This window comes from Panthera onca, chromosome A3 (genome assembly GCF_046562875.1).
Source record: "Panthera onca isolate mPanOnc1 chromosome A3, mPanOnc1 haplotype 2, whole genome shotgun sequence".
Classification (NCBI taxonomy): Eukaryota; Metazoa; Chordata; class Mammalia; order Carnivora; family Felidae; genus Panthera; species Panthera onca.
In genome coordinates this window covers 52,538,244-52,565,109 of record NC_138341.1, presented here as the reverse complement: position 1 = coordinate 52,565,109, position 26,866 = coordinate 52,538,244, and the positions used below count along the sequence as shown (strand labels likewise).

Below are 26,866 nucleotides of genomic sequence, written 5' to 3'. Positions count from 1 at the left end.
CATGTGGTGGGGAGAACAGGATGAGATGTGGCCTGTGAGAGTGCCTGAGGTTCCAGGGGGAGGAGCTGAGTTCACACCAGCACCTCCCAGATCTGGAAGAGCTCCAGGGCCAGAGGCTGGTTTCCCTGTTTACAGTCAACTCCTGCAGGAGAGGAGGGGTGAGGGGAGGGGTGGCCACAGGGGCAGTCTGGTAAGCTCACTCCGGCTCCAGCTGGGCCCGAAGTGTTGCACTCACCACCAGCAGGCTCAGGCACTCGGGTCCCGGCCTGCCACCGCGCCATGGCCACGAAGGCAGACGGTAGGCCTGGGGGGCTCCCCAGCGGTGGCTGTGACCTGGGCATAGCCCAAGAGCACATGCAAGCGGTCACCCGAAACTACATCACCCACCCCCGTGTCAGTGAGTACAAATCCCCAGAGGGTGAGGTTGGGGTGGGCTGCTGGGTCCCCAGGCTCTGCTTCTCAGGCTCAGGGAAAGGGGAGGACCGAGACTGAGGAAGACCAAGGGGGCTCTTGGTCCAGCAGAGTGATGTGGTGGACTGCCTGGACGGGGAGCGACCTCTGCAGATGGAGGTATGGGGTCCCCAGCCCAGGCTACCCCAGAGGAGAGGGCAGGGGTGTCCTTGCAGGAACCTCTCGGTCATCACCCTTATCCTGCGCTGAGACCCCAAGTTCAGAGAGAGCTCCCAATGGGCCCAAGTGTGTGTTTGTGATGCACGCTCCTGTGTGAATATGTGCGTGTTTGGAGTACGAGCATGTGTACCAGAACATTCAGCATGAGGAAATGTATGATCAAATGTTCTTAGGGAATATGTGTGGCAAGGCCAAGTATGTGCATTTTCAGGATGGAGAAATACATAACACTGTGTGTGTCACGTCATTGGGCACATGTCATGTGTGCCTTACACGTGTCTGTGTGTATAATGCAGGGGAAGGATGTGTGTGCTCCCCCACTCGGGTATGGATATGTGTAAATATGTGTGTGACAGCTTGCATGTGTGTATGACCAGAGTGAGGAAATGTGACAGTATATGTGCATGCTTTTACACTCAGACTGAGGGGGAATGTGTGTGTATGTGCACGAGTGTGCGTGCTCATAGGAACAACATGGGTATGCGGTCAGGTGATGTCTTATGTCTGTGTATGTACAGTTGGGGGAGGGTGAGTGCCTGGCATGGCCATGGGTGCTGGATTATTTACCCTTGTAGGCTTCCTAGGTGTGCCCAGATGTCTGGGGCACAGAAAGTGGTGAGGTTCTGAGGACCAGAGGGAGAGCCCCCTCCATCTGTCCTTGCCAAGGTCATTCTCCAATTCTCAGATTCTCAGACAGCCCCACACTGGAGTAAACCGGCCTGGCCAGCACCAGCCAAGCAGAGCCAGAGGCTCTTAACAGGGTGTGTATGGAGAGAAGCTGGCCCTCTCTAGTTACCTAGGCCATAGTGGGAGTGACCTGACAGGGCAGCTGTGCGAGCTGGGTCTGCATTGAATGGAGTTGGCACCCACCCAGAACAGAGCAAGTACAGAGGGGGCAGGTCCAGAGAGGGCAGGTCCGGGGTGCTTAGGAGCAGAGCAGGGCGTGAGCAGGCACCTCCAGAGGCCTGAGGCAGGCACTGAGGGGTGGAGTACATTCCAGCAAGGAGAAACTGAGTGAGACCGGATGTACCAAGGAGGCCCTGCAGGCCCTACGTCTTGGAGGTATGGGGGAGGGCAGAGATCCAGATTCTCCCCTGGGGCAAAGCAGGGGTCATGAAGGCCCAGAAATTTGCAGTGACTGGAGGCCCCCTCGAGTCCAGAGCTCAGGCCTGGAGACCTGAGCCCAGTTGTCTCAAGTTGTCTAACTCTCATCCAGACCCAAGTGATGGCCCACCCCTGCGGGACCCTCCCCCACCATCACTCCCTGCAGTGTGCCCTCCCAGGGACCCTGTGGGTGCAACCTCATCCCAGGGCCTCCTGCAGCCAGTTCCCTCCAGCCACGACCTTATTTAGAGTCAACGAGCCCTGGAGATTTGACCCAGGCTGGAACCCAGGGGTGTCAGCGCCCCCATGCTGCTTGTGTGTCACTCCATGTGGCCCCCACCCGGGTGAATGTGTCACACCCAACAGCTGACCCAGAGACCAGGGTCTGCAGAGGGGGAGCCCCTCCACCACGACTCTGCTCCCTGTGTTAAAGATGTTCCCGCAGTGACAAAGGCTACCTGTGCTTTTGCTGCATACTAGTGTCCTCACAGGGCACCCCCAGGGGCCAGCCCCAGCCTGACAGCCTCCACCCCTCGGAGCATACTGAGTTCCTCAGGGTGCTTCTGCACCCACAGCCTTCTCTGTTCCCACCTTCCGCCTCTGGGGCCTGAGGGGTTTCCTCTCTGAGGGGTGAGGACCAAAACCTAGAGCTGCTACCCTCAGTTGGCTGGAGGCAGGACTCCTGCCCTGGCCTCCTACCTGAGCACTGTATGCGCTCTGGGCAGGAGAACTTTATGCAGAGACAGAAAGAGCCCAGGAGGAGAGCTGGGGATCCCAGGGGGACAGGGGATGGGGCAGCTGGCTCCCAACTCCAGGGCTTCCTCAGCCAGAGATGGGGTGAGTCCAATAGAAGGCTTCCTGGAGGAGGAAGTGAACCAAACAGGCCTGAGGCATTAAGGGTGATTTCACTGCAGTGGCTGAGGGAATGGGCCAGAAGGGAGGGGGCAGGGTAGAATAAAGTGGGGAGTGAACCCTAGCAATATCCACCCTGGGCAGAAAGGAACTCCTTCTCCTCCTTCAGAGCTAGAACTCTCTCCCTGAGGGGAGGCGGCAGCTTGGGGCTTCATCCATTGTGTGGGGCAAAAGATGCTAGGTGAGGTGGGAGGGAAGGGGGGAGGGGAGTAGTGCGCAGCGCGAGCAAAGGACGGATGTCAGGCTGTCAGCCCTGCTGGAGGGACAGAGCCTGGTCAGATGTTCACCCAGAGGCTGGAATGCCAAACCACTGAGGCAGGCTTTGCCGCCTGCCTCAGTTTCCTCAACTGAGAGGCCAGGAATGTCACACTGAGTTTCACCGGGCAGGGTCTTGGGCTGATTCTAAGAAGCCTGGTCTTCCAGCCCCTGCCCTCCCTCCCCTAATCCCTCTGGAGGGGATCAGGGAGGAGGTGCGGGACCTACTGCCCCGGGCTTGCCCCCACCCCCACCTCACGCATGGGCGCCTGGCTCAGCCGGCTCCCAGGACGCTGCAGGTGTGGCTGGGCAGGCCCTAATTAGTGGGCTGCATGGAGCCCCGCTGAGCCTTTGACCGGGAAGGCAGTGGGGAGATGGGGGCAGGGAGGGGCTCCAGGCCTTCGGCCCTAAGTGCAACCCAAAGTGTCAGCTGGGACAATGGAGCAGGGGAGGGGGCAGAGCAGAGGGAGGGAGTGTCTGCAAAGTCTCAGGAAGGCCTATTGAGGGAGTGCCCCTCAGAGGTCTTCTGGGCCAGCCCACTGCCTCCAGCGCTACCCCCACCTTTCACCTCTCCAGGGTTGAAGGGTATGTCCCAAGGCTGGGGGAGTGCCACAGGATGCAGACTGATTTGTGGTGTGCCCCAGGAGAAATCAGCCAACTTCTGGGCCTTAATTTGCCACTGCATGCAATGGACACAATCAGTTGGGGGTGGATGCAGACAAAAGGCCTGGCTTCATGTCAAGGACACTTTTGTTGCTTAGCCACCACCTTGGCGGTGTCCAAACTAGACAGCTTCTAAGAAAAGATATGGTCTAGTCTGACTGGGGAGGCACAGAGTTCTAGTCTGAGGGGAGAGACATGATCCATCTCATTAAGGACTGACAAGCTGGAGAACAGGATGCCTTCTACAGTGGCATGGCTGAGGGCTGTGGCACTTCAGTGGGGAGCAGAGCCAGTAGCTGTCGGAGTCAGTTAAGGGCAGGGCACTGAAGGACGTCAAAAGTCGGGTGATAAACAGAAACGGCCACAGTGGAGTATCTGCAGTGAAAGGTCTAGGCTGTGGAGTGATGGACTCCTCCAGCAAGCATTTGGGAAGTCTACTAGAGCTAGGCCCTAGGGCTCTGGAAATCCAGAAAGGCAGCTTATAGCTGAGGCTGGTGGGATAAGATAGAGGCTTACAGACCACACGCTGGGCACCCAGCCCAAGGGCCCGGCCAGCAAGCAGCACTTCGTCCTGGCCCCTTGGCTACTCCCTGCCACTCACTGCTGCCCTCCCAAGGTAGAGTTATTGGATGTCCAGGTTAACAGGCTTCCCTCGACAGAAGCTGTGAAATGTAGGGAACCACTGTGAAGGAAGAGAGGAAGTTGAAAGACCCGTCTCCTAGGTAGAACTGGAAAGTGTTCCCTGGGGCTTTCTGGACCTTGGGCTCCTACCCCTCCCACACTCTCACCTCCCATCCAGCCTACCCACTCTGCATCTTGCTTCTGCCATCTCAGCCCTTTTGGCTGGTCTGGTATTTTCTCTATAGCGCCAGCAAGAGGCTTGTCCCAGTGCTTTTTAAAATGAGGCTCTGATCCAGTGTACCTGGTCCTGTGGGGTGGCCTAGAGAGAAACCAGGTTGGAGAGTGCAAGGAGAGGGTGGAAGGTGGAGAAAGGAAGTCAGCAATGGAGCCCGACTTGCCAGAAGTTGGGCTGTGAAGGGCAGCAGCTTTGGAAGGACTGGGGCGGAGGGAGGGTTTTAAGATGGGAGATACCAGAGTTGCATGATGGAAGGGGCACAGAGAAGGAAGCACTGGCCTTCGGCCCTAGGGAGTAGTCATCTCTGGGGTCTGGGCCTCAGGACCAGGAGAGGCTGGCCTAGAGGGAAGGTTGGATACCTCCTCTATGGGAACTCGGAGGAAGCTGAAGGAGTTCCCCTGCTCCAGGCCCAAGCCCTAGAAGAATGGATCTTCTGGCGCCTCTTGTTCTTGAGTTTTCCTAACAGTCCATAAGCTCAGAAGAGCCTTGCAAATATCCCCGCAAGGATCACCTTGCCCAGTCATCATCCTAGCCCATGCCCTGGTGAAAGGAATGCAGATCAGACAAAAACAGGGGGATGATCACTGAGCCCCATACTGGGGAAGGTGTGAGCTGGGGGCATTTAGTTTCCCTTGGTGTGGGGTGACTTGGCACCAGACTTGTATGAAAGCATGAGGGCTGGAAGCCAATGTGGTTTGACGGGAAGCAAGAGGTGGGGTCCCAGCCCCAGCTCTGCCACAAGCATGTTGGGTGACCCTGGCGTAGGTTTTCACCCTTCTGGACCCCATTCTCCTCCCCTTTTGAAAAGAGGCTTAGACCACTCTCTTCCCTTTGATGTCCTTCCAGTGAGTGACTCAGTGACCTCACGGACACTCTGGCCATCCTGCCATGCCACAGTCTCCGTGGTCTCATTCGTGCTTCACAGGGACCCCAGGGAAGAGCTATGTCTCCCAGGTTGTAGTTGAGGGAGAGTCCCAGGATCTCTCAGCCAGCCCCTAGCAGAACCAAGATAGGCTTCCTGTCTGCCAGTCCATGGCTTTCCTATTGGGGTCCCCAACACTGGAGTTTGGGGCTCCCCAACACTGGAGTTAGAGGCTCCCTGTAAGCTGAGCTCATTTCCCCATTTGTGGATCTCTCCAGCCACTAGGGCTGGGACATTCTACTTCTTCCTCTTTCCTTGTCACTCTCTCCCCTCTCCCACAGGCACCCAGGGAGCCCAGGTTGTCCAGGCAGGAACTCTGGCTGGTTTTTCTCACCCATGCATGCACCAGCCCCCACCCCTCACACACCCAGACATGCGCACATGCACCATGTTCAATGAGTGTCAGGTGATGGAGGAAAGTGTGGTCCTGGTGGGGGGCAGGGAGGGCAAATCTCTACCCATTTCTAGCTGGGGGCCAGAAGCTTTTGGAAGATGTTGTGGGTCAGAGATGTAAGATGGGGGCTGAGGCCAGAGGGGAAGCAGCTTCAAGATAAGAAAGACCTCTTCGTAGTTGAGAGGGGAGGGGAGGATTCTGAAGGGCCTCTGCCCTTGCCCTGGCCCTCCCCCCAGCCTCCTGCAGGTGTCCAAGCCAGCAGGGAGCCCTGCGGGCAGGGGCATGACCCTTACAGCAATGGTGGCTGGCCCTGTCACAGCTAATGACCCTGACAGCCCAGACTGGGAAGGGGGTGGGGGTGGTGCATACAGGGAGAGAAAGCAGAAGATGCTTCTGTGTGTGTGTGTGTGTGTGTGTGTGTGTGTGTGTGTGTGTGTCTGGGTGTGTGTCTGGGTGTGAGACCTCACCTACCTCCACTCCTCCCCCAGCCTACAGGACAGTGTGCAGCGTCAATGGGCCCTTGGTGGTGCTGGACCAGGTCAAGGTAAGATTCTTCCATATCTTCCCAGGCACCAAGGCCAAATCCCAGGGCTCCCCAGCCCCGGGTGCAGATCTCTTCTAAATTGCCCTACCTCTAGCTGTCCGCCATGGGCCCATCTGTCCCTTCTAATTCCCTGTCCCCCATCCCACACTCTTCCTCCCCAGCTGTCTCCCCCACCACCCTGGGTTTCCCTTCCTGCCTTTTCAGTGTCCCCCTCTGCCCGCTCTGGGCCCTCAGAGACCACTCTTTACTGCCAAGGGCCTGGGGGATCTGGGCTATTGTGCCTCTTTCTACAACGGTGGAATGGTTGTACTGAACTTCCTCACAAAGCTGGACTCTTCCACCTGCTGGTCCCGTGGGTCTTCTTTTATTTTTTATTTTTTTTTTTTTATTTTTTTTTTCAACGTTTTTTATTTTATTTTTGGGACAGAGAGAGACAGAGCATGAACGGGGGAGGGGCAGAGAGAGAGGGAGACACAGAATCGGAAACAGGCTCCAGGCTCCGAGCCATCAGCCCAGAGCCTGACGCGGGGCTCGAACTCACGGACCGCGAGATCGTGACCTGGCTGAAGTCGGACGCTTAACCGACTGCGCCACCCAGGCGCCCCCCGTGGGTCTTCTTTTAAAAGGAAGAGAAGGCAGAAGAGCCATGCCAGCTAACTTTTCTCCAGAGCTCAAGGTTTTCAGAGGCTTTTGGACTATCTCAGCCTGGGAACTAGCAGCGCGGGTGGGAAGTGAAGCGGGCCTCACGGAAGGAGATGGGATGTGGGCTCCTTTGTGTCCCCTGGGGCACCGCAGGACCAGGGCAGACTGACAGCATTTTGAGTTTGGGGTTGGGGATTCTTAAGGCATAAAGGGCCCTGCAAAGGTGCCAGATCACTCTGCTGTCCCCCTTCCACCCAACAGTTCCACCTCTCAGGCTCCCGCCAGACACCACCCTCCCCAGCCTGGAAATCTGGGGCCACCCTTGATCCCTCCCTTCCTGGACCCCATCTGTCAGTATCAGTGATCTATCAGCAACCTCCTACCCCACTGCTCCCTGATTATAGCCATGGTCTCTGGATCCCCAGCCTGGTGCCCTGCCATCCTCCATGCTGCCCCCCTGCAGCATTGACCCCTTTGCTCCCCTGCTTCAAACTCACCTAGCACGCACAGCACCTTCACCTTATAGGCCCCATGTTCTGTAAGGGTCCCTCCACACTTTTCCACTCTCATGACGCATCCTCTCCTTCCCCGACGCCCACTGTGCCACTACTTGGAAACCCACCCTGCCTCTGCACGGAGCTGCCTTTTGATGTCTCTAGGCCTTTGCTCCTACTTTTCCCTCTGCCTCTCCAACTACCTTTCCTCCATACCCTTTCTTCCTCTGACTCCTCCCCAAGGCTAGCTGAGAGGTCACTTCTTCTGGGAGTTTCACCCAGGCCCCTGGACAATGAGCCTGTCCCTCCTCTCCCTCTTCTGTACTGTCTTGTTGGCAGCATCCATCAAGGCATCGATCGGATCACCACCTGGCCACATGTCTCCTCCCTGCCCCCACAATGTCTCTCCTATTGGATATTACTCTTGAGCCCCCAGAGTCCCATACCACACTTTTACTGAACACCCAGTCCATTGTAGGTGTTCAGTTTGTTCAGAGGAAGGGTGAGTAAGTGAATGAGATGAATGAATGAGTAAGTGTTAGAATGACTAAACCAGACCCTCTTGTTTCTGGAAACCAGATCCCAAGTTCATAGAGACCTTACTGTCTGACCCACTAGTGCTGGGGATGCCCTGGGAGGAAGTGTGATGGAGTGGTTATGCATGTATGCACGGGGCTCACAAGGTCTGATTCAGACCTCTTCTGTTTTCACCTCAGCTCCATCTAGCTACCTCTTACTAGCTACCTGACAACCCTAGATTGGCAGCATCAGCACAGAACTCGTTAGAAATACAGGTTCTGGGGCTCCTACCCCGGACCAACAGAATCAGGAACTCTAGAGAGCTGGGGAGATACAGAAGTCAGACTTTAAAAGCCCTCCAGGTGATGTGATGCTTCCTGAAGTTTGAGAAGCAGCTGTTTAGGTTTTCAAATCCTAGTTTCCTCATCTAATATAGAAGAGAGTTGTTGTGAGGATCAAATCAGATAAATGTATTTTTACTATTCCTCCTTGAGAACAGCTAGCGTTAGCTCTGCCTGGAAGACAGAAATGCTAATATGCTGGAGTAAACGGCTGGTGCCATCTGCCGCCCCCGCTCATCGTATGGAGAGTCAGTACCTATGACATCCACTTTCCCAACTATAAAATGGGGCTAGACTGGGAAATGAGATAGACCCCCAGACCCATGGTTCTGCGATTATTGGATGCATCTCTCTCATAGAACAGAATAACTGGGTGATGGAGATACCCAGGGAACCCTGGACTTGCAGAGGGCAGGAAAAGCAGTAACGTGTAGTCTCTTAAGTTCAAGAGGCAGAGAAGACAGCTTTCCGTACTCCTCTCTGCGGCCCCACATCCCTATCCCCAGTCTAGAGTTGCTAGGGTAAAATACCCCAATTCATCCTCTACAGCGCCACCTTCTGCCCAAATTGAATCATACCCGCAATTAGGCCTCCCACTTCCATCCTTCCGAAATGGAAAAATTCTTGGGGGAAAACTTTTGTGTAGATCAGAGGTTCTGAGCCCAGGCAATAAGGGACTTGAAATCGTATGCAAACCTTTCAAGCTGGGTATTCGTGTGTCTGTACATTTTTCTAGGGACAGTTTCCATGATTTCATCTGATTTTTGGAGGTCTGAGTGTAGAGCATAAAATGTTAAAGCCTAAACCCCTGAGTGTAGAGTGTAAAAATGACTCCTCCAGATTATTAAACAGGCCCAATATGACAAACAATTACACAGGAGTTTCACAGGCATTAAAGAGGAGTCTGGTTAGCTGACGTCCACCTGCCTGGGATATATTAGAGAGATTTCACTTGAGCAGTGGTTTTTAAACTAGAGCATGCATGAGAATCCCCTGGAAGAACCCAAAGTTCTGATTCATCAGTCTGAGGTTGGGGCCCAGGAATCTGCATTTCTGACAAGCTCCCAAGCTGCTGCTGCTGCTGCTGCTGCTCGCCTGGGGCCCACACTTGAAGATCCCCTACTCTACAAGATCTTCCGACTGCCGTATTTTGAGAAACAGCAGTCCTTACTGAGACTTGGAGAAAGCTCTCCCCTTATCCACCAGACTTGGCTCCAAGTGTCTGTGGCCACTTCCAAACTTTTAAAAGAAAAAGCTTTCAGAAGTATGTGTATCAGCTCTGAAGACAGTTTCCGAAGAGGGGCTCCAAACTGCCCTGGGCATTGGCAGAAAGAGAGGCCTTGGAGGCCATGGCTTCCCTGTACAAGTCCTGCCAGGCTTGCCAAGAACTTCCCAGTCCTCTGAGTGTGTAGAGCAGCTCCCCTCTGCCCCCCCCCCCCCCCCCCCCCCCGCCTCCCCTTCCCCCCCTCCCCCCGGCTGGCTGAGAACTCAGTGAAGCACAGAAGGTTGTACTGAACCATCCCCACCCTCTGCGGTCCTCCTAGTAACCAAGAATGGGAGGTGAGAGGATCAGGCTCTGAAATGGGGCTCCTTTGAGTATAAACTCATTGTTGCATCCTGGAATTCTCCCCCTGCACTCCCTGTCCCAACTGGCTATGGGCATCCCTGCCCCAAATAACTCACGCACGCACACACAGAGCCTAGTATTCTCTTCCTAAAGGATTCCAAACTATACACCCTCCATGACTGGGTGTGATGGTTCTGACAGTTCTTTCAGGCATCTGACTGTAATCTCTCTGCTATTTAAAGTTCATTTCCTCTGATTTCACCTCTCAGGGACACACAGGGCGCCACCTCCTCCACTCTCCTTTACTTCCGCTCTCCGTCCCCCACATAAACCCACATGAAAAATGATGGCTTTTTATCACCCGGCTGCCTGGTTTCTATTGGGCTCATGGCCTGATTTCTTTGGGGCCCAACCTGGCCTGTGCTCTATCCAGCAGTTTTCCTCCTGAGGTTAACAGCCCACCATGCAAGGAGGCCAGTGGCTGCGTCAGGTGGACAGGCTTACAGAGCGGCAGAGGAATGCCCCGACTTTTTTAAAACTTCTTTCCGCGGGGGCCTTCCGGCCCTTGCTCTTGGGCCCCCTCTTGTGGTTGATGAGCCAAAGACCGCTAGACATGAGCTGCCCCGCCGACCTCAGCGCATTCCTCCTGGGGGGAATCCGGCTCTCAGCAACCCCACTCAGAGGGGCTGGTTTAGGGGGCAACGGAGGTCGCCTTCCTGGCATCCTTTTCACAGGACAAGGAGGGACCCAAGCTGGAGCTTCCTCCAGTGACTTGTCAGAACTGCAAACCCTCCTGTCTCAGGTTTGACGCCCCCCCCGCCCCCTCGCAGGGATGCACCCTGTCACACCCCACTGGGAAATTGAGTCATAAGCCCCTCCTCCCAGACACTTAAGGTCACTATTTTGGGTAGAGCGGGGATTTAGTGATAGTAATGATGGTGGTAACCAGTCGCACTGTACTTGAACATCCCAAATTTTTATCACATTTTAATTACCAAAAAAAAAAAAAAAATAAATGCTCCTTATTACTAGTGAAACAAAAGACACGCAAATTTAACTATTTGTCCCTAACCTCCTTCCTCCCAGCCTCTTGAGACAGCCACTATAAAGATCCTGCTGTAAAGGGGCAAATAGATAGTATGTTAGAGGTTTACATTGGTGTTAGTCTCTTAAAACATATCAAGGATTCCCTCCATGTCAGTAGTTGCCCATTTTATTCATTCTTCTCAAGAGCAACATAGTAGGCGATAGCATGGATGTACTGTGGTTTATTCAATGGTTCCATTTTTTTAATGGTCCCATTAGTGATAGACATTCAGTGTGTTACCAGGCTTTGCTATTGCAAATGGTACAGCAAAATAGAGCCCCTTTACACTAGTGCCTTTATTGCTATAAGATAGATCCTCCGGAATGAAGTTGCTGGTTCAAAGTGTATATTGCTTTTAAAATAGATTTCAAATAGATATTGATGATTTGGGGCAACACTGCTAGCCCGGCAAGGTTGTGGTGATTCACATTCCAGTCAACCGTGTGTTAAAGGACCCACCCTCCAGCATCCTTGCCAGCCCTGGATATGTTCTTTCCTGGAATTTTGTCTATCTAATTGATGAAAACTAGTACCTTCCTGTTTTTATTTACATTTGAGGATCTTTTTATAAGTTTGGATTTTACTTTGTCCTCTGTGAAATCTTCCTACATACTGAGGTGTACATTTTGAGCTGTGGGTGCTCCTTTTTTATTGTTCACGTTTGTTTTTGGTATTTTGCCATGCAGACATTTCAAATGTTTGTACAATCAAATATGTCTATTTTTGCATTTATGGCTTCTGGATTCCATACCTTGCTTAAAGACATCTCTCTTATCCAGCTTTTCTAGGAAAGCTGAGAAAAGGAAAGAAGAAAAACTCTTCTGGTTTTCTGTTTGTTTTAGCTTTGTATTTAAAGGTTTTATATGCCTGAATGTATTTGTGTTTATGACGTGGGTATCTTCTAAGTCGATACCCAGTTACGTTAGCACCCTTTGGTCAACAGATTTTGGTTTTCCCCATGAAGTAATATACCACATTTGTTCTATAACAGTTTCATAAAATCTGGGATCTGTTTCTGGACTCTAATCTCTCCCACTTCTCTGTCTGCTTCACACCAACACTTAACCATTTGACTTTAGCAGTTTTAGAACACGTTTTAATATCTGATACATCAAATCCTCCACCTTGACGATTTTTGGATATTCTCAGACACTTATGAATTTTAAGATGTTTATTAAGTTCCAGAAGAAACAGCAATTTGCTGGAAATGCATTTAATTTCTATGCTTTTGAAAAGGATTTATATTTTTATGACGGTAAGTCATTCCGTCTTGGAGAACACTATTGTTCTCCATTTGTTCAGGGCTTGCTTTATATCCTCAGTAAGATTTTATTATTTTCTTGTACCTTTCTTGTTAATTTTTTTTCCAGGTATTGTATGGCTTTGGGCCCTATTGTGAATGGATGTTTTTCCTAATTTCCTCTTTCATTTATGGCTGGAATAGAAAAAAAAAAAAAGAGTTGTTGTTGGTTTTTTTTAAATCAGTGTATAGGTGACACACAGTGGTACAAGAGATGGATTTTTATATATTTATCTTGTATACAACCAACTTCTTTTATTAATTCTGGGCGTTTTTTGTTTTGTTTTTTAAGTAGAGCCTCTTGGGTTTTTCTAGGTATACAGTATCATCTGCAAATGAAGGGAATTATGTCTGCTTTTCTATTGGCAGACTTTAATTTTACTTGTGATTTTGAAGCAATTTCAAATTTATAAAAAGGGGCAAAAATAAAAATAGTGCAAGGAACAGGCATATGGCCAATTGTTAACACTTTATTCCATTTGTTGTATCTTCTGCTCTGAGTGTGTGTATGTGTGTGTGCATAATTTTTTCCTAGGTCTTTTAAGGGTAAGTCATCCCCCAAAACTCCAGCATTTATTTCCAAAGAATATGGATATTCTCTTACATAACAACAGTAATTATCAATATCTGAAATTTACACTGATACTTTTACCTAATCTACATCTATATTCCAGTTTATCAGCTGACCTAATAAAGTCTTTTATAGCATTTTTTTCCCCTCCTGCAGGGGATCCAGCCTCATCATGTCTGTTTAGCCTTCTGTAATCTGGAACATGTTCACAGCCTTTCTTTGACATTTCTGAAGAATACAATCTCCTCTCACTACCTTTAAAAAAAAAAAATAAATAAATAAATAAATATAATAAATAAATAAATAAATAAAGCATTTTCTATTTATGTTTATTGGTATACTTTTTCTTTTTTCTTTTTTGGTCTTATTGTATAAACTACAATTTCCAAAACACATTAAGTAACAATGGTGACACAGACATCTCTGTGTGTTATTGATTTTATTAGAAATAAAAATGGATTTAGCATTTCACCATTTAGAAGCTTATTGAAGTTGGTTTTGTAAATAGTCTAGTGTTCAAGGAGTTGCCTTCCATTCCTGTCCTACACAGGATTGTATAAGAAACGCTGCCAAATTTTATCAAAAGCCTCTGTGGTTTCTATTTACATAATTCTGTAGCGTTTCTCTTATAATTCATACGTACAAACTCCCTATTATGAATTATATTGTCAAATGTTGAGATTGCCAGAAGTTGATTGATCTAGGCTTGCATTCTTTTAATAAACCCTATTTGGTCAAACTTGTTTGTTTATTTAATACACTATTTGATTTCACTGGCTAATAGTTTATTTATTATTTATCTCTGCATCTATAAGAGAAATTGGTCTATGGGTTTTTTGGGGGTCCTATCTTTACTGGATTTGGGGTTGGGGGAGTTTTCTATTTTAGGTTTTGTTTCCTTCTAATGTTTATTTTCTGTTCCTCTTATTATTTAGGCTAGTTCTTCCAGTGTAATGCTGAATAGAATGATGATAGCAGGCATTATTGTTTTGCTCCTAATTTTAAAGGGAATGTTTCATACATTATATCAGAGTATGGTATTTTCTGTAAGTGTTTTGTGGATGCTTCTTGGAATTAAGGAATTTCCCTTTTATTCTCTGTTTTCAGAGAGTTTTGTTCTTTAATCATGGATATCATGATTCCCTAATCATCAAAATTTTTTAATCAGGGATACTTTTTTTAAAGCTTTTTCTAGAATGTTTTAAGATGATCACAGGTTTTTAAAAAATATTTCAATCCATTAATAAGGTAAATTACATTATTAGATTTCTAATATTAGACTAACCTTGAATTCCTAGAATAATTCCAACGCGGTCTTTTTAATTTTTATTTGTGTGTATGTGTGTGTGTATTTGTCTCCATTTTTTGTTTTTTAATATTTTTCTTTTATCATTTGGTTTGTAACTTGACCTTTTTTATACTTTTCTGGATTTGATTTGTAAGTATTTTGTTCAGGACTTTTTCATCTATATTCATATGTGAGATTGTGTATAATTTTCTCATAATTATATTATTTTGTATCAAGGTTATCCTTGCCCCATAAATTAATTAAAGACCATCTCTTTTCCATTAGTCTTTTTTAAAATATGAAATTTATTGGCAAATTGGTTTCTATACAACACCCAGTGCTCATCCCAACAGGTGCCCTCCTCGATGTCCATCATCCACTTTCCCCTCCCTCCCACCTTCCCATCAACCCTCAGTTTATTCTCAGTTTTTAAGAGTCTCTTATGGTTTGCCTCCCTCCCTCTCTAACTTTTTTTTTCTCTTCCCCTTCCCCATAGTCTTCTGTTAAGTTTATCAAGATCCACATAAGAGTGAAAACATATGGTATCTGTCTTTCTCTGTATGACTTATTTCACTTAGCATAACACTCTCCAGTTCCATCCACGTCGCTACAAAAGGCCGTATTTCATTCTTTCCCATTGCCAAGTAGTATTACATTGTATATATAAACCACAACTTCTTTATCCATTTGTCAGTTAATGGACATTTAAGCTCTTTCCATAATTTAGTTATTGTTGAAAGTGCTGCTATAAACATTGGGGTACAAGTGCCCCTATGCATCAGCACTCCTGTATCCCTTGGGTAAATTCCTAGCAGTGCTATTGCTGGGTCATGGGGTACATCTATTTTTAATTTTTTGAGGAACCTCCAAACTGTTTTCCAGAGCGGCTGCACCAGTTTGCATTCCCACCAACAGTGCAAGAAGGTTCCTGTTTCTCCACATCCTTGCCAGCATCTATGGTGTCCTGATTTGTTCATTTTAGCCACTCTGACTGGTGTGAGGTGGTATCTCAGTGTGGTTTTGATTTGTATTTCCCTATGAGGAGTGACGTTGAGCATCTTTTCATGTGCCGTTGGCCATCTGGATGTCTTCTTTAGAGAAGTGTCTATTCATGTCTTCTGCCCATTTCTTCACTGGATTATTTGTTTTTCAGGTGTGAAATTTGGTGAGTTCTTTATAGATTTTGGATACTAGCCTTTTGTCCAATATGTCATTTGCAAATATCTTTTCCCATTCCATCAGTTGCCTTTTAGTTTTGTTGATTGTTTCCTTTGTAGTGCAGAAGATTTTTATCTTCATGAGGTCCCAATAGTTCATTTTTGCTTTTAATTCCCTTGCCTTTGGAGATGTGTCAAGTAAGAAATTGCTGAGGCTGAGGTCAGAGAGGTTTTTTCCTGCTTTCTCGTCTAGGGTTTTGATGGTTTCCTGTCTCACATTTAGGTCCTTCATCCATTTTTAATTTTTGTGAATGGTGTAAGAAAGTGGTCTAGTTTCATTCTTCTGCATGTTGCTGTCCAGTTCCCCCAGCACCATTTGTTAAAGAAACTGTCTTTTTTCCATTGGATATTCTTTCCTGTTTTGTCAAAGATTAGTTGGCCATACATTTGTGGGTCTAATCCTGGAGTCTCCATTCTATTCCATTGGTCTATATGTCTGTTTTTGTGCCAATACTGCTGTCTTGATGATTACAGCTTTGTAGTAGAGGCTAAAGTCTGGGATTGTGATGCCTCCCACTTTGGTCTTCTTCAATATTATTTTGGCTATTCGGGGTCTTTTATGGTTCCATACAAATTTTAGGATTGCTTGTTCTAGCTTCGAGAAGAATGCTGGTGCAATTTTGACTGGGATTGCATTGAATGTGTAGATTGCTTTGGGTAGTGTTGACATTTTAACAATATTTATTCTTCCAATCCATGAGCACGGAATGTTTTTCCATTTCTTTGTATCTTCTTCAATTTCCTTCATAAGCTTTCTATAGTTTTCAGCATACAGATCTTTTACATCTTTGGTTAGGTTTATTCCTATGTACTTTATGATTCTTGGTGCAATTGTGAATGGGATCAGTTTCTTTATTTGTCTTTCTATTGCTTCATTATTAGTGTATAAGAATGCAACTGATTTTTGTACATTAATTTTGTATCCTGCAACTTTGCTGAATTCATGTATCAGTTATCCATTACTTTTGACGAGCTCAAGTAAATTTCAAATTATTTGTTGATTGTCAGAACTCACTTGTAAAACCCTCTGGGACTGGTGTTTTCTTTGTGGAAAGATTTTACCTATGCAGTATCTTAAAAATTGTAGGACTATTCCAGCTTTCTGTTTAGTTTTTGATTGGTTTTGGTTTGAGTTGTATTCTTTTGGGACTTTATCCATTTCATCTAAGTTCCGAACTGTATTGCATAAAGTTGTTTATAATTCTTTTTTGTTACTTTTTAATATTATCAGTATAGCTAGTTTTGGCTTTTTTATTCCAATAATTATTTATGTCTTTACCCTTTTCTTAATGAGTGTTGCTAGAGATTTGTCTAGTTTTTTTTTTTTTTAATGTTTATTTATTTTTGAGAGAGAGACAGAGCATGAGCCAGGGAGGGGCAGAGAGAGGGAGACACAGAATCTGAAGCAAGCTCTAGGCTCTGAGCTGTCAGCACAGGGCCCGATGCGGGGCTTGAACCCACAAACTGTGAGATCATGACCTGAGCTGAAATCAGACGCTTAACCAACTGAGCTACCCAGGCGCCCCTAGAGATTTGTCTATTTTATGAGGCTTTTCAAAGAACCAATTTGGATTTTGATCTTCCTTGTTATATATTCGTTCTCTGTATTAATGATTTCTGCCCTTCTAATATTTTTTACTATATTGTTTTTTTTTTAAGGATTTTCTTTTAATTCCATTTAGTTAACATACAGTGTTATATTAGTTTCAGGTGTACAACTAGTGATTCAACAATTCTGTACCTCAGCCGGTGCTCATCACAAGTGTCCTCCCTAATCCCCATTCCCTATTTCACCCATCCCCCCACCCTACTTTATTGGGGGTTTTAATGCTGTTCTTTTTTCTAACTTTTCATGTTGCATACTCTTAAACTTCCTCAATTTTTTTTTCTTTTTTAATGTAAGCATTCAAAGCTTAAATGCATCACAGATGTTGATATATAGTTTTTCATTATTAGTGCAAAATATGTTCTAATTCTACATTCTCTATATTAGGTGTTTAAATTTCCAAATATATGTTTTTTCTAACTATCTTTTTATTATTGATTTCAAACTTATTTTGATTATGGTCAGAAAACATGGTACAGCTTGATTTATTCTATAGGTCATGACATGAAGTGATACCCTTTTGCATTCTTTTCTATTTCATTTATCATTTAAGTTTTTATTTCCTCTGATATCCAAAGGAGTTATTTAGAGGAGTACATTAACTTCTAGGAACACTGTGGGGAGTGGGGATTAAAAAAATATCATATTTTTATCATTTATCTTTATCAAATTATGATTATGGGGGTGCCTGGGTGGCTCAGTTGGTTAAGCATCTGATTTCTGCTCAGGTCATGATCTCGTGGTTCATGAGTTCAAGCCCCCACATCTGGCTCTGCACTGACAGTGCAGAGCCTGCTTGGGATATTCTCTCTCTGCCCTGTCCCACTTGTGCTAGTTCTCTCTCTCTCTCTCTCTCTCTCAAAATAATAAACTTAAAAAAAAAGATTATGATTATGACTTACTCCCTGAAGTAAATCAACCACCTGGGAAGCAAGGTGAGGGAGCCTGAAGGATGCTATGCATTCTCTCCAGTACCTCCTCAGAAAGAAAGTGCAAATACAGGTACAGGGCTTAGCTCTCTTGGTGCTGACAGCCAGTGTCAGTGGGGAGGGTCTGCTCTCTCAGCCCAGACTCCTTGGCCCAGCTCATACCCTCTTCTAGATGTGGGGAAAGACCAGGAACCTGGTTTCCTGAGCATGTGCAGACTGCAGAGCTCAGGATTCCCTTGGGGCAGACCTCCACCTGCCTGACCTGCTGCCTATGGTCCTGGAGGGACAGCCTAATCATTTTTTAATTAAATTATAATTCACATATCATAACCTTCATTCTTTTAAAGTGCACAGTTCAGTGGCTTTTCGTATATACACAGAGTTATGCAACCATCACGACTACTGGATCGCAGAACATTTTCATCTCCTCCAAAAGAACACCTGTACCTGTTAGTCATCACCCCCAATCCTCTCTCCGTCCAGCCCCCAGCAACCCCTAATCTTTCTATCTTCATGGATTTGGCTATTTCAGACACTTCGTATCAATGGAATCATATAAGACGTGGCCTGTCGTGTCTGGCTTCTCTTAGCATGTTTCAAGGCTCATCTATGTTGCAGCATATTATCCTATTTCATTCCTTTTTAAGGCTGAATAATATTCCATGCTACAGATACACCATCTTTTGTTTAACCATTCATCAGTTTGTGGACATTTGGGTTGTTTTCACTTTAGGGCTATTATGAATAATGAGGCTACTTGATTATGAACACTTATATGCTTTCATACACAAGTTTCTGTGTGGTCATGTGTTTTCATTCCTCTTGGGTTTAATACCTGGGAGTGTAATTGCTGGCTCATCCAGTATCTCTGTATTTAACCTTTCGAGGAAGTGCTAGATTGTGTTCCAAAGTGGTGGCAACATTTTACATTCCCACCAGCAGTGTCCAAGGGTTCCAAATTCTCCACACCCTCAACAACACTCATGATCATCTGTCTTTTTTATTACAGCCACATTCGTGAGCGTGAAGTGGCATCTCATTGGTCTGCATTTCTTTAGTGGCTAATGACGTTGAGCATCAACATGTGCTTATGTGCTTACTGGTTGTTTGCATATCTTCTTCAGAGAAATATGTATTTAGATCCTTTGCCCATTTTTTAAGGTAGGGTATTTGTATTTTTACTTTTGAGTTGTAAGAGTTCTTTATATATTCTAGATATTAGCCTGGTTCTTTTTAAACTGACAAGAAAAGATACTACACTTGATCATAGCCAAAAGAGAAGTGATTGCCTCATTCTTTTTATTCCTGAATGCTGTGAGGATGACATGTGAATCAACCCCAGCCCCATAGCTAGGGAAAGACTGCCACTGGCACAAGGGGACACCTGGCAGCCCAGGAGAGCACTGTGCCAGTGTTTTCACCATTAGTCCCCAGGGGCAGAAACAACTGTCCACGGGACCTGAACAGCCGTAATAACTACTACATTTTACAGAGCTGTTGTTACAAGGTGCCGGGCACCAGCTAATGACTTTACACATATCACTTTCTCTCCATACAAGGTCTTTGAAGTAGGTATTATTATCATCCCCATTTGAAAGATGAGGCTCAGAGACATTAAGGAACTTCCACAAGGTCACACAGCTTCTAAGCATCAGAGCTTCAATTTTAACCCTGGTCTCCCAGCTCTAAAGTTGACACCCCTACCCGTCCAGGTACACTGACCCCCAAACAGAATTCAAACGTTGCACTTCCCAGCCCCTCAAGCTCACTTCCAAGAGGGAAGATAGAAGCTTGAGACAGGGTCAGGGAGGGATGTGGGGAGACAGGGACTTCACCTCTGGTCTCACCATTGCTCTGGTCTCATGTCTGCTCTCCTCTCCTGCTAGTTTGCCCAGTACGCTGAGATTGTCAACTTCACCCTCCCTGATGGGACTCAGAGAAGCGGGCAGGTGCTTGAGGTGTCAGGGACCAAGGCAATTGTTCAGGTAAGTGGTGTTAGTGCCATGTTGGCTGAATAAATGAACAGACCCAAAGTTCCTGACTATCTTATAAGCTCTGAAGGCAAAAAAAAGTCCTATTTTCCCAGAGTGTCTTGCCTAGAGCTGGGTTCCAAGGGAGCATAGAATGGAAGGCCCCATTGTCCCCAGCAAGCCCCTTATTAGAGTAACCTCTTGTCCCGTAGGTGTTTGAAGGAACCTCTGGGATCGATGCCCAGAAGACCACCTGCGAATTCACAGGGGACATCCTACGGACTCCAGTGTCAGAGGACATGCTAGGTAAGGGTGGGGGTGAGGTGGGATGGGGAGCTCCTGCGTCCTCCCAGCCTAGCTTCCCTAACCACACACTTAGCACTGCATAGCCATTGACTCTTTGCATGTCTGCCTCCCTGTGAGTTCGTATAGGTCAGAGGTTTTGTCCTCTCTTTGACCCCCAGCTCCAGCTCAGGGCTGGACATGCAGCAGATGTCCAGTAAATGAGGAAGGCAGTTTCAACAAACTGGAGGCACAGTAGGTAACCATCTATTTGTGGTTAGGCTGAAACAGAGTGCACATCCTCCAACTTTCTCCCAAGATCTGCCACACCTGGACCTCTCCTCTGTCCAGCCCTAAAACCCTCCATTAGAGTCATTTCCTGGGCCAAGGCCTCAGCTGTAAAGATTTCTAGGCAAGGAGGGAAGATCCCCAAGGAAACAGTCACTGTAGCCAGCTCTCTGGGGATAACGGAGGGTTGAGGGGAGAGGGACATGTAAGAGGCAGGTGGGAGCCGGTGATGGTGTGGATGGTGAGCAGCAGTGAGGGAGACGTGAGGCTGGCCCTAAGCATCTCCCAACATCCTCCCCCACCCTCAGGTCGGGTTTTCAATGGCTCCGGTAAGCCCATTGACAAGGGGCCAGTGGTCATGGCAGAGGACTTCCTGGACATCAATGGTGAGTGACCAGAGAGGCTCTGGACAGCTTTCAGGACCCAGCTTCCAACCACCTTCCCCACCCCTAGCCATCACCTTTGCCACCTTGCCCTTGGAAGTTCTGCACCAGACACAGGCCAGGGACAAATGGCCAGGGCTCACCTCCAAAGGCTGGTCAGACTACCAGGCAGATCAGGTGTGCTCTGAGCACTGTAGAGGCCTGTCTGTCCCCAAATCTGCCACAGAGCCGGAGATACTGCCGTAAGCCCTTCATATCCAGTTCCTTTAAATGCCATCATCATGTGCAAAGTTCCATGTGTGCCCCAGGACCATCACTCTCCTGCCTTCCAGTTCCCTGTCCCCACCCCTCAGAGCTGCCTGGGGTGGCTTCCAGAAGCAAACACAGCCCCTTCCCGGTGGGAGGCCCTCCTGAGTCCTCCAATCCTGTCAGTTCTGAGGACAAGATGGAGGCCCACAGAGGTCTGTGGCTGGCCCCAAACCACTCAGCAAGTCAGAGGCAGAGCGGAGCAAACACATCCACTCAGACAGCTCCCCAGGTCATCCTCAGTTCCTTCGTGCCCCACAAAACACCTGCTCAGCCTGGACTCCTCCCACCTGCCTGCCTCTTCCAATGTGCCAGGTAGTGCTATCCAAGGGAGTACTGAACTGTGGCTATTTAAATACGAATTAATTCAAATGGAATCAACTTTCATTTCAAAACCACATCTCATGCTCCCAATGCCACATGTGGCTAGGGCTAGTGTAACTGGGCAGTGTAGTTACAGTACATTTTCATCACCACAGAAAATTCTGTCAAATAGTGCTGCTCTGGAGTCTGGAGCAGGGTTGGGGGAGGGCAGGGAGGGACTTGAGCCCTTGAGCATGGGTCCATGATCGTCCTCTCCCAGGCCAGCCCATCAACCCCCATGACCGCATCTACCCTGAAGAGATGATTCAGACGGGCATCTCTCCCATCGATGTCATGAATAGCATTGCCCGTGGTCAGAAGATCCCTATCTTCTCAGCAGCCGGGCTCCCCCACAATGAGGTGAGGCCTGCGGGGTCCTGCGGACATGACCAAGAGGAAGGGATGAAGCAGAGGCCAGGGCTGGTGGGCCAGTGAGGACGGTCTCCTGTGTCAAGCAGTCAGGGACCAGCCAAGCAGGGGTCTTCGCCATCCAGACTGGCAGTTGTCCTCTGGCAGCTCATGGACTTGGAGCTGCATAGGCCTCCTCATTGTCCCCAAGCAGGTTTCAAGCCTCGACCCTGGGAAAGGCTGTAGGGCCTGGGGTAGCCCTTTCGCCTTTCTGCCCTGGGATCCCTCCTGCCAAAGGCCTTGGCAGGAGGATGGATTGGAAATTGCTCCATCCATCATCCTCAGTGGTGCTGAGTGGGCTGGACTCTGGGTCTGGGCTCTGACTCTGACGTTCTTCCTCCCAATCCACTCCACCCCAGATTGCCACCCAGATCTGCCGCCAGGCTGGGCTGGTGAAGAAGTCCAAGGCTGTGCTGGATTATCACGATGACAACTTTGCCATTGTCTTTGCAGCCATGGGGGTAAGAGGAGCTGGGCAGATTGGCAAGTTCTGGCAGCCTTGTCTCCCTTGGACCCTGGCTCTGTCTGATCTGATGAGGGAGGCATAATCCTTCTCCCTGAGAAGCTGTCAGAGTCCAGGCCTGTTTGGTGGGAGAGGCAAAAGCATGACTGAAGGTGGGCTCAGTGACTAGGACAGTGTGTCCCTCAAGCCATCCCAAAGGACATGGCAGCTATAAGATGAGCCCAGGATGACCTGGAGGAGGGAGAAGCCAGGGAATTTGGGGAGACAAGACACCTTCAGAGAGGGGATATGATGGGGCCCTCAGAGGGCCAGAGGAGGGTTTTAGCAGGGGAGCAGCTGGCTAAGTAAGGGGTTGGGATGGCACTGAGCAGAGCTCAACCTGAAGAAATCTGAACTCTTTGGGAACCTGATGAGATCCCAAAGATGAGAGCAACCCAGCCCCTGCCTTCTCAAGTTCAGGGTCATCCCAGGAACTGGTAGCCAGTCAGTCAATAGGCTTTACTGAGAAGAGATGGGAGGGGCCAGGGCCCCTGCCCTTAGGCTGCAGGGACCCCTCTCCAGCCCTCCCTGCTGTGTGTCCAGGTGAACATGGAGACAGCCAGGTTCTTCAAGTCCGACTTCGAGCAGAACGGTACCATGGGGAACGTCTGCCTCTTCCTGAACTTGGCCAACGACCCCACGTGAGCCATCCCCTGGTACCCAGACTGCCTTCAGGCAGCAGGCCCCGTCCCCTCCCAAAATCCAGAGTACCAGGGCTCAGAAGTATCCCAGAACCACAGCCATTGGCCCAACCCCTGGTTGTGCAGAGGGGAAAACTGAGGCTCGGTAAGGGGTAGGGACAGCCCACAATCCTGCCTGCCACCTGCAGTCCTCTGTCCTTCCTATAGTCTGCATCCAGCCACTGTCCCAAGTCAGGGCTCCTCATCCTTGCACCACCACCAAAGTCCCCACCATAGACAGATTTCCTTAAACACTTTGTTTGCAAAAACTGCTATTTGTTAATTTTTTTTATTTGAGTATAGTTGACATATACTGTCACGTTAGTTTTAGGTGTGCAACATTGTGACTGAATTTCTCTATAGGGTATGCTGTGCTCACAAGTGTAGCTGCCATCTGTCCCCAAGCAACATCGTTACCATACCATTGACTATATTCCCTCCGCTGTGCCTTTCATCCCTGTGACTTATTCATTCCATAACTGGAAGCCTGGATCTCCCGCTCCCCTTCACCCATTTCACCCATCTCCCCACCCCTTCCCTCCAGCAACCATTTGTTTATTCTCTGTACGTATAGGTCTGATTCTGCTTTTTTGTTTGTTTATTCATCTGGAAAAACTGCTATTTTTAAAGTTTAGGAAATGTGAGTTTAAATCAGTAGGTCAGGTGGATGAAGAAAAAACATCTAATAAGCTGTCCTGGGTACTGAAGGTATTCCTAAAAGTAAGTAACAGAATTCTGGAGGCCAGGATGATGTCACCAGAGGAAAGGCCCACAGGCTCAGAGCTTGAGGATTGAGGGCACCTGGAGTCAGAGGAAGGGATTCAGGAGAGCTCCAAGTGGAAGGGAGCTGCCAAGCGGGCAGGGCAAGTGTACAGAGCACGCCCACTACGTGTGCTCTGGAGTAGTGAGGGGAACCTTACAGAAAGAATCCAGAGGGTGCCCCAGCTGAGCCAAGTGCAGGGGGATGAGGGGGCAGGGGAGGCTGGGGAAGAGAGAGCTACAGCAGGAGCCCTGCCCCTGCCTAGCTCTGATGGACCAGAGCCCCTAATTTTCGGGCCCGCAGGGACAGGGTGCTGTCACCCTTGCCAGACACTCCCGGCCCTGCCTGTCCCACTCTCACCCAACTCTCTGCCTGTCCCAGGCTCCCTACCCCTTCCTACCTTGAACAGGAAGGAGGAGTGTCAGGATCGGCAGACTGTCCACCCCCCAAGAACCATAGCCGTGACCTGGGGGCTGGGAGCGGAGGCTCATCTTGTCCACTCCTCTGCTGCTATGCACGGTTCCCTTTCCACTCAGCACTGGGGCTAAATGGACCTCTGAGCTCTCTAAACACTGGCTGTACCTCCAGGATCGAGCGGATCATCACCCCACGCCTGGCACTGACCACTGCTGAATTTCTCGCCTACCAGTGTGAGAAGCACGTGCTGGTCCTACTGACCGACATGAGTTCCTACGCAGAGGCCTTGCGGGAGGTGAGGCAGCTGGTGAAGGGTGTCAGGGTCACGCCTGCCTCTCCCTGGTCCCTACACCCCAAAGCTCTCCTACCCAGGCCTGCCCCTATTCCATTTCTCATAGTCACTGAACCTCCCACTCGCCCTTCCTTGTATTAGCCTCTTATCCCCTTCCTTACCCCGGTGACACTGATATCGCAGGTCTCCGCTGCCAGAGAGGAGGTGCCCGGGCGCCGAGGTTTCCCAGGATACATGTACACAGACCTGGCCACCATCTATGAGCGGGCAGGCCGTGTGGAGGGCCGGGGAGGATCCATCACTCAGATCCCCATCCTCACCATGCCCAATGATGGTGAGCCTCTTCACTGCCCAATACCCTCTGCAGCCCTACTGCCCTCCTTTCCCACTGGGATGCTTAAAGGGCTCACGGTTTTTTGCATAGATGTGCAGTAGCTCTGTTCATCCATCAAGGAGTTCACTGTCTTTTCCTCGCCTCCACATACCCCATCACTCCCATGAGAGGAATAGAACCCACATGGCCCTGATTGGGTGGAGATGTGGGCCGTGTCTACACTGAGACCAGTGCATTTCTTTGCAGACATCACCCACCCAATCCCAGACCTGACGGGCTTCATCACAGAGGGACAGATCTACGTGGATAGACAGCTTCATAACAGACAGGTATTGTCCCCTCCCTACCCACCTAGTGCTCTCCTCACCACCCCCAGAGACACTGGCTGTCTGATGCCCCATCACCTGCCGTGCTTGATTTCTCTGTGAATTAGGAGGGGCCAGGCAAGGCTAACTCCAAAGAGGAGATGACCCGGGAAGACTGTGTGGTTCACAGACACAAGACAAGTCTGGCTAGAATCCAGCCTACCTGACTGGAACCTTGAGAAAATAATCTTTCTGATCCTAGGTTTCCTTACCTATAAAATAGAAATAATAGTATTTATCACACAGTGGAGTGCGTGGCAGCATGTAGAAAGCATCCAGCAGATAGTAGATACTAAATGAATACCACTTCTCTTTCCTTTCCGGTAATTTGCTTTGGTGAACAAAACAATGGGTAACTGACACAAGTAGATGGTGAATAATGTGCTAACAGGTGAGAAAATGTGTCTGTCCCATCTGAGGTTAAAGGCAACCCCTGTGACTTTTTCCTCTTTGCTTAGTAGGTTCCTTCTTTGCAGCTATTAACTAATAAGCTTTAACCCGGTTTTTGTCCAAATAACCAAAAGTTTTTAAGTAGTGACTTTCATTACCTAATGTCATGTCATCTCCGCCCTCCACCCTCCTGTCCAGGAGCACACCTATAGACACCCGCATCCCAAGCCCTAAAATCTGTGGGCCATAAAGGAGGACAGGGTATGAGCAACCCACCTCTCTGTCAGATGAGTGAGGACCAGTCTCTTAAGATTCTTAGGGGGGAGAGAGACAAGTAGGGGTAGGAAGGAAAGGAAAGTTTGGACCCTGCCTTTTGCCACTCGCTTCTTTTGCTCCCCCAGATCTATCCCCCCATCAATGTGCTCCCTTCCCTGTCGAGGCTAATGAAGTCCGCCATTGGGGAGGGCATGACGAGAAAGGACCATGGAGATGTCTCCAACCAACTGGTAAGAAGGAGAGGGCCCAGGGGCTGGCGGGTAAGTTAGTTTCAGAAGCTGGAGGTTTGTGCCGGTACCCGGACCACGAGCTTTTCTCTGGCAAAATCCCTCCCCCTTTGGGGTCCCCACACAGCCAAACTGGGGGCCACTGGACTTCTGTGATATGCCTGCGGTGACCGATGGACCGTCCCTCCCCCCTTCACCCAGTATGCTTGCTATGCCATCGGGAAGGATGTGCAGGCCATGAAGGCGGTGGTGGGGGAGGAGGCGCTCACTTCCGAGGACCTGCTCTACCTGGAATTCCTGCAGAAGTTCGAGAAGAACTTCATCAACCAGGGTGAGGCGCATTGGGGGTGGTCAGGCAGTAACTCCCTTACCTGGCTGCGTATGCACGCACGCACGCACGCACATGCACACACTCCTACTCTGTCCCTAGGTCCCTACGAGAACCGCTCCGTGTTTGAGTCCTTGGACCTGGGCTGGAAGCTGTTGCGCATCTTCCCCAAGGAGATGCTGAAGCGCATCCCGCAGAGCGTGTTGGATGAGTTCTACTCCCGCGAGGGGGCGCCGCAGGACCCTGCGTCAGACACAGCGCTCTAGCCCTGCCCACAGTCAGACCCCAGACTGTGTCCTGGGACTCCTGCTATACCCGTTCTACGCACGCCTCAAGTTCCACACACCCAACCAACCGCTTGAGTGCTCACGGTCCGCACCCCGCCCACTCCCACGCTTCATCCCTCTGCCTGGAGTCCCTGCACTGGGCAAGAACAAAAGGTTGTTAAGCCTGT

The 26,866-nt window shown here is 48.8% G+C and overlaps 1 protein-coding gene across 1 annotated transcript; it reads left to right on the top strand.

Moving 5' to 3' along the window:
- The first annotated feature begins 161 nt into the window (after positions 1 to 161).
- On the top strand, positions 162 to 26,866 carry ATP6V1B1 (ATPase H+ transporting V1 subunit B1). Its single transcript, XM_060658373.3, has 14 exons — positions 162 to 397; positions 6,225 to 6,280; positions 19,728 to 19,826; positions 20,024 to 20,117; positions 20,690 to 20,767; positions 21,654 to 21,793; positions 22,201 to 22,302; positions 22,887 to 22,984; positions 24,372 to 24,495; positions 24,676 to 24,826; positions 25,073 to 25,155; positions 25,983 to 26,087; positions 26,286 to 26,415; positions 26,515 to 26,866. The coding sequence occupies exons 1-14, from the start codon at positions 280 to 282 to the stop codon at positions 26,676 to 26,678; spliced, it is 1,542 nt and encodes a 513-aa protein (XP_060514356.2). The 5' UTR covers positions 162 to 279; the 3' UTR covers positions 26,679 to 26,866.